Source organism: Sceloporus undulatus, chromosome 5 (genome assembly GCF_019175285.1).
Source record: "Sceloporus undulatus isolate JIND9_A2432 ecotype Alabama chromosome 5, SceUnd_v1.1, whole genome shotgun sequence".
Classification (NCBI taxonomy): Eukaryota; Metazoa; Chordata; class Lepidosauria; order Squamata; family Phrynosomatidae; genus Sceloporus; species Sceloporus undulatus.
The window spans coordinates 35,448,152-35,454,151 of record NC_056526.1 but is presented as its reverse complement, the minus strand read 5'-3'; the positions used below and the strand labels follow the sequence as shown (position 1 = coordinate 35,454,151).

Sequence of the window (6,000 nt, the reverse complement as noted above, 5' to 3'; positions counted from 1 at the left end):
TTTTGTTCACTTTGTTTCCATTCCTTGTATTTTGACAGGGAAGGGAGGGATATTTTCCCATCTTCACTCTCAAAGGTGGCCACCCCTTCATTAGGAGCAACCATTTGTAATATAGTCTACAGTGAACTTCTCTTGAAGAACACTTAAGAGATTTCAGCAAAGCCAGAATGCTGCTGTCTTTCTCATGCCTAACCTTGAGGTGGATGATCTGATAGAACATGTCCCATTTTGTAGCAATCTTTCATCATTTCTGAACTCAATTCAAAGCCCAACTGCTTACCTTTGAAACTTCTCACATCTTGCTGCCCAATACCTTGCATATGCCTTTCCATTTTTATCCTTTATGGTATTGCTTGCGTTCTGCAGGTAGGGCCCTGCAGTCTGAACTGAGAACACTGTTTTACACAAACTTCCTTTCCAATTGCCTTGAGACTGGAATGGTCTTCCCAGTGAGGTTTAGATTCATTTGTCTTTTTTAACCTCCTGGAATGACTAGCAAACTTTGATATTGTGATGGGATTTTTATCTACTAGATTTTAATAGTCTTACTTCTATGAAGAATTTTATGGTTTTTGCTGGTTCATTGATGAGTCTTGAATTCCTATGTTATTTTATTGCTTTTTTAAAAAGAAGGTCCTGTGATTTGAATTATTTTAATTTTGTTTTGTAAACCTACTTCAAGCTTTGGAGAAGGATATATAAATATGTTAAACTAATTTTCTTTGTAGTCTTTTTCAGCTAGACAATGAAGCAGAGGCAAATGAGTACTTCAGTACTTATGTAAAACAGTTGCGACCATTTTATGAGAGCTGCCGTGAGCCTTTGTCATTGGAAACTTTGCAGCAACTGACAGATTGTTTTCGAAGCCACCCCAGCTGGTCGTTGGCTCACATAGCAGTAGAGGTGGAACTTCTGGAGAGCTTCCGACATAATCATATTCTGAGGTATGATACTAATGGGGGTGGCTGGGCCACTAGAAGCTAACCTCTGGGCAGGAAAAGGTATACTTCAGGCTTCATGTAATCTTCTAGGGAGTTTTAATAGAGCCCCAAGGTGTACCAGCTGGGGCTTGATGTAAAAAGTGCTCCTTTAGTTTTGTGGGTGGAACTGATAGGTTATTGGACCATACACTGATATGACTTGAAGCTGCCAGTATGAATCAGTGTTTGAGTTAATACCAATCGGGGATTATAGTAATCTAATTTAGACCTAATCATTTTTTTTTAATGGCTGGGACTTCTGAGACCTTTGCTGATCCACCATTTTGTGTTGCAGCTGCATAAACAGCAATAGTGCTGACAATGAATGCACTCCACTGCACTTAGCTTGCCAGAAAGGAAACCTTAATTGTCTACGAGAATTGGTGAATGAGTGCCATGCCCGGCTAGATCTCACAGACAAAAATGGAGACACGGTCTTTCACTATGCTGTCCGAGGGACAAACCCGAAGATCATTGAGGTGAGGGGTTTGAGGAGCAAGGTAGTTTCTCTTCAACAAATATTTCCTTGCGCCAATTTCACATTATGGACAGAGGACATGTTTGCAGAAATAATGTTATTCTGCCCTACTCTCCCCTTAAACTTTTAAACCTTAAACTGTAACATGGAAGTGAGCTATTGCAATTATGTCAAATGACAAAATAGCTTGTGATGATTCGGCATGCAACTTCCTCTTTTTCACTTATGAAATGAATTTCATACTAGACCAACATTAGGCCTTGGAAACTGGCAGATAGACTGGCTGCATAGTTGGGATATTAGGTAGCAGGATACTAGACAACGATACCCATCATAGTTGTAATATGAGAGAAAATTTTCATAGTTTGCAATAAAATGTGATTCTGACATACAGGGATTAAGAACGGGAGAGAGAATAAAATTTCCTCATAGGCAGATGGAATATTAATAATAATTCCATTATAGCAGTTAAAGAGTCCCTAAGCATTTCTGTCCTAGTCTAGAAGGTGAAACCAATTTGGAATCTCAGCATGTAATGTACTGTTATTTATAGCTATTATCTGTATAGCGATCCATGATCCAAAACACACTGCAGAAATAATCCAGTTTAACCACCCTTGTTTAGTGCTAGGGAATCCTGGGAACTGTGGTATTGTGAGCCATTTAACTTTCTCTGTCAGAGCTCTGGTGTCACTAACTACAATTTCCTACAACTACAATTCCCAGGATTCCCTAGCACTGAGTCAGGGCAGTTAAAGTGGTCTCAAACTGAATTATTTCTGCAGTGTGTTTTGGATCGGTGTCCCTTAGAGAAGTTAAGAGTCTTTTGGATAGATAAGAAAAGTGCAATGTGGATAGACAAAACAGCTGGGTATTCTTGACTTAGGTAGAAACTCATACTGCCAAGGTGCTTCAAGAGCTGTAGTATACACAGTGTAATTTACTGTAATGGCTGCATATTATACTGTTTTGTACACTTCTATACAGATCATTTATAGAAATAACATACTACAACTGTTTTGTTCTTGGAAAAGAGAATATATGCCTGTTTTTTTTCCTTGTATTGTTACATTGCAAAGAGATTTTAGATATGACCGATGTGACAGAATATTCCCTTGGAGGAAAGTGACAACTACCCTAAAGATGGCAGTTTCTGCCTGATCTTGGGTACTAAGAAGGTTCAGCTCTGATTAGTACTTGGATGGGAGACTGCCAACAAATCCAGGGTTCTGTAGGTTATATTTCAGAGAAAGGAACTGATCACACTACTGTTGAGTATTCCTTGCCTCAGAAAACCCTATGAAATTCATTGGGTCACCATAAGTTGACAGGCAACCTGAAGGCACATGCACACATTGTTGTGGGAGGTTTGAAGTCTGGTGTTGCAGAAGACCTGTATACCATGTGTGTTTCAGCATGTATAGACTCAAGATATTGTTCAATTGTTCCAGCTCCTGGGCAAGAAGGCCACTGCTGGTTTGGACCACCTGAATGACGAAGGGCAGAGCCCGTTGCACTTGGCTTGCCGACTGGGCAAAGAAGATTTTGTTCTCTCTCTTTTGAAGGTTAATGCCAAGTGCAATAATTTGGGGCCACTGGGCTACCCCATCCACACCGCTATGAAACACTCCCAGAAAAAGTAAGTTTACTGACATGATGCAGAACTTGGAAAAGGTACGTTTTTGACTTAAAACTCCCAGAATCCTCCAATCAGCATGGCCAGCTGTGGGAGCTACAGTCCCAGAAAGTACCTTTTCCAGGCTCTGAATAAAAGCACATTTCTATTAATACGTATGATTTCTAAGCATATGTTATATAAGGCCTATTTTTCTTCTATTTTTTCATATCCTGCTCTGCTAAGGGAAGGTAAAACTTGCTATTCCATATCAAGTCAGTAAAATGATTGGCCTTTCTGGCATGGTAGGGCTGGGGAAGGAAAGGCAACCAGGCTTAGAACATTATGATTTCTGGAATATGGGATTCTCCCATATCTTAACATACAATACTTTCTGCAAAATAAGAGCTTTTCTCTTTTACCTTGGATGGCTTGTTCAACCATTGTGCCAGATTATTTTGCTTTAGGCAGGCTGTTTTGGGGCAGGTAGTGCCAGCTCATATGCAAGAGGAGGAAACTGAAGTGCACTTCTTCATCTCCTAGATGTGACCCTTCTCCTTCATTGGTTAGTGATAGCTACGGCCTTAAGGTGAGGGGAAGAGCTTAGTGACAGAGCACATGCAGTCCCAGTTCAGCTTCCAGGTAGGGCTAGGAGAGACTAATATCTGAACCTCTGAAGAGCTGCTGTGAGAATCCTGGCTGTCTGGCTTATCCTTATAACAATAATAATTTTTAAACAATTAAAAAAATAGAATCATGCCATGTAATTTTTTAAGGGGTAGGCACTTCCTTTTTATAATTAAAAAGGGTCATTTTTAAGAATGTTAAATTGTGTAGTCTCCATTGTGCTTGTATTTATAACTGCAGAAATACTATAGAAGTCAGGGTTAAGTTCCTTCCTAGGTATGGGCTGGGAAATACTGTAGTGGCCTTGGATGCTTCTACTTTGAAAAACAGTTGCATCTTCTCCCACATAAGAGAAAGAGAACCTATGTGTTGAAGATCACATCTTATACACACCCTTGTCAGTGGGGAGTCTTTCTTTGCATATTCCTCCCCTAGGACGCAGCCTCAATGAGAAATGCATTCCCCCATCCAAAGAACTCAGAGCAAGGTTGTTCTGGGGGTGAAGAGCTTTTGGTGAGTGTGGCAGAAGACGCAGGACTGCAAAGCTTGTCAGACAAGTAACAGAAATCCAGGGCCAAGTCCATTAGGGAAAGTGGAGAGGCAGGATAGAGCAAACCAGGAGAACCTAGCAATACAGTGATGCCAATAACCCTGTACTCAAAGGTACACTGTTAGAGGGCTACCCAAGAGTGCTGTGACTTCTACAAGGTAACCCTGCCAGTTTCCATGGCTGAGTGGAGATTCAAACCCTGGTCTCAATTAATAGTCCACTTCTGAAACTACCACACCAGCTCTCATCAGTCACAAGCATGTCCAAATCATAAGCATGCATACAGTGTATCTGCTAGAAATTCTGCATGTCACCTGCTGCATCTGATCATGTTATGGATTATAGCCCATGAAAGCTCATATTATTATAAAGGTGTTAGTCTTTAAGGTGCTACAGGACTCTGTTGTTTTTGCTGCAACAGACTAACACAGCTGCCCCTTTATAAATCACCTGCACAATGTTTTTATTGCCTTCTGCTTCTGTGGCCCAAAACACATAGGCAAAATGACGTGGCTTCAGGGCCATGTTGGAGGTGTGCCATTTACATGATGCACACCCTGAACATGGCGTGACGCCGCACTGAGGCTGCATCTTTTGCAAAGAGCTGGGCCCAAAACAAGTGGATAGAATGTGCTCTTTCCGGCAGCCCAGTTCAGGACTCAGCCGTGGCCCAGATTGGGACTAGACACATATGGTTGCCATGGTTCTGCAACAAACAATGCTAATGCAGTCTCCCACCACTCTATTTGCTCTGTCTGTTTGTCACATTCCTTTCTTGTTTTCTGCATGTTAATCCCTCCCCCTCTTCTAGATGTGCAGAGGCTCTTCTAGATAAAGAGATCAATCAGATTCAATTGGTGGATCCACGCTATGGGGCCACACCCCTTCATTGGGCCAGAAATGCGGAGGTAAGCAAGTAGGATGCTAGCTCCACAGACACAAAGATCTGTTTTTCTTCATCTGTCCCATTGTGAATCTTGCTGTCCTGGCAGATAGAAATCTTTTTCTCCATTGAATCTCTGAACCATCAGTCTGGATACATATTTAATTATTCCTGTCCCTTTTAATATCTACATGGCAGCAGAATGCTCTTTTTGCTATTCATGTGGCTGGAATCATGCATGCATGCATAGCCAAAGTTTTGAAAAGTTACCTTTCTGGACTACAAATCCCAGAGTTTCTATCCCTGTATGACTATGGTGGGTGTCCTTTTCCAGGCATGGCCCCTAAGATTTCAAAGCTCTGCATCTTATTATGGAACTGAGGTTATTTGTACTGTCACTGTAAGCTTTCACATGGATCTTTTTCATTTTCTTTTTTTTCCTTAAATTGAAATGAGGTTTTCTTTTTATTTGTCTAGAGTAGGTCGGATGGAGCAGTCTGTTTCCAATCCATACCCATTTTGCTTATGTTCTTGTATCTATTCTGTCCCATTTTCTGTGAAATTCCAGCATAAAATTTACATTTATGCATACATTTTAATGCCAAGAACTGTGTTTCGAATTTCGATCTCTATGATAGTCTGGGAAGTGCGGTTTAGTTAGTTTATTCTAAAAATGCTGACCAAATGATATTCACCCACATCCCTAGTATGGAGGCATAAATATTTTAGAAAAACCATGACTGTCACCAAGATGTACCGTATATATATTTTTTTAGTTTTTAAAAAACCTACTGTGTGTTTTGTAAAGATTTTTTCTAAATTTCATTTTAATGAATGTAGAATAACAGTGTAGGTATTCTACATTTT

At 40.5% G+C, this 6,000-nt stretch overlaps 1 protein-coding gene across 1 annotated transcript in view; it reads left to right on the top strand.

Moving 5' to 3' along the window:
* PLA2G6 (phospholipase A2 group VI) overlaps positions 1 to 6,000 on the top strand; it is a 29,510-nt gene that overhangs the window by 2,589 nt on the left and 20,921 nt on the right. Inside the window, 5 exon segments of the mRNA XM_042467927.1 lie at positions 39 to 106; positions 729 to 944; positions 1,276 to 1,459; positions 2,910 to 3,097; positions 5,062 to 5,158. Of these exon segments, the coding sequence (XP_042323861.1) occupies positions 39 to 106; positions 729 to 944; positions 1,276 to 1,459; positions 2,910 to 3,097; positions 5,062 to 5,158 (753 nt within the window).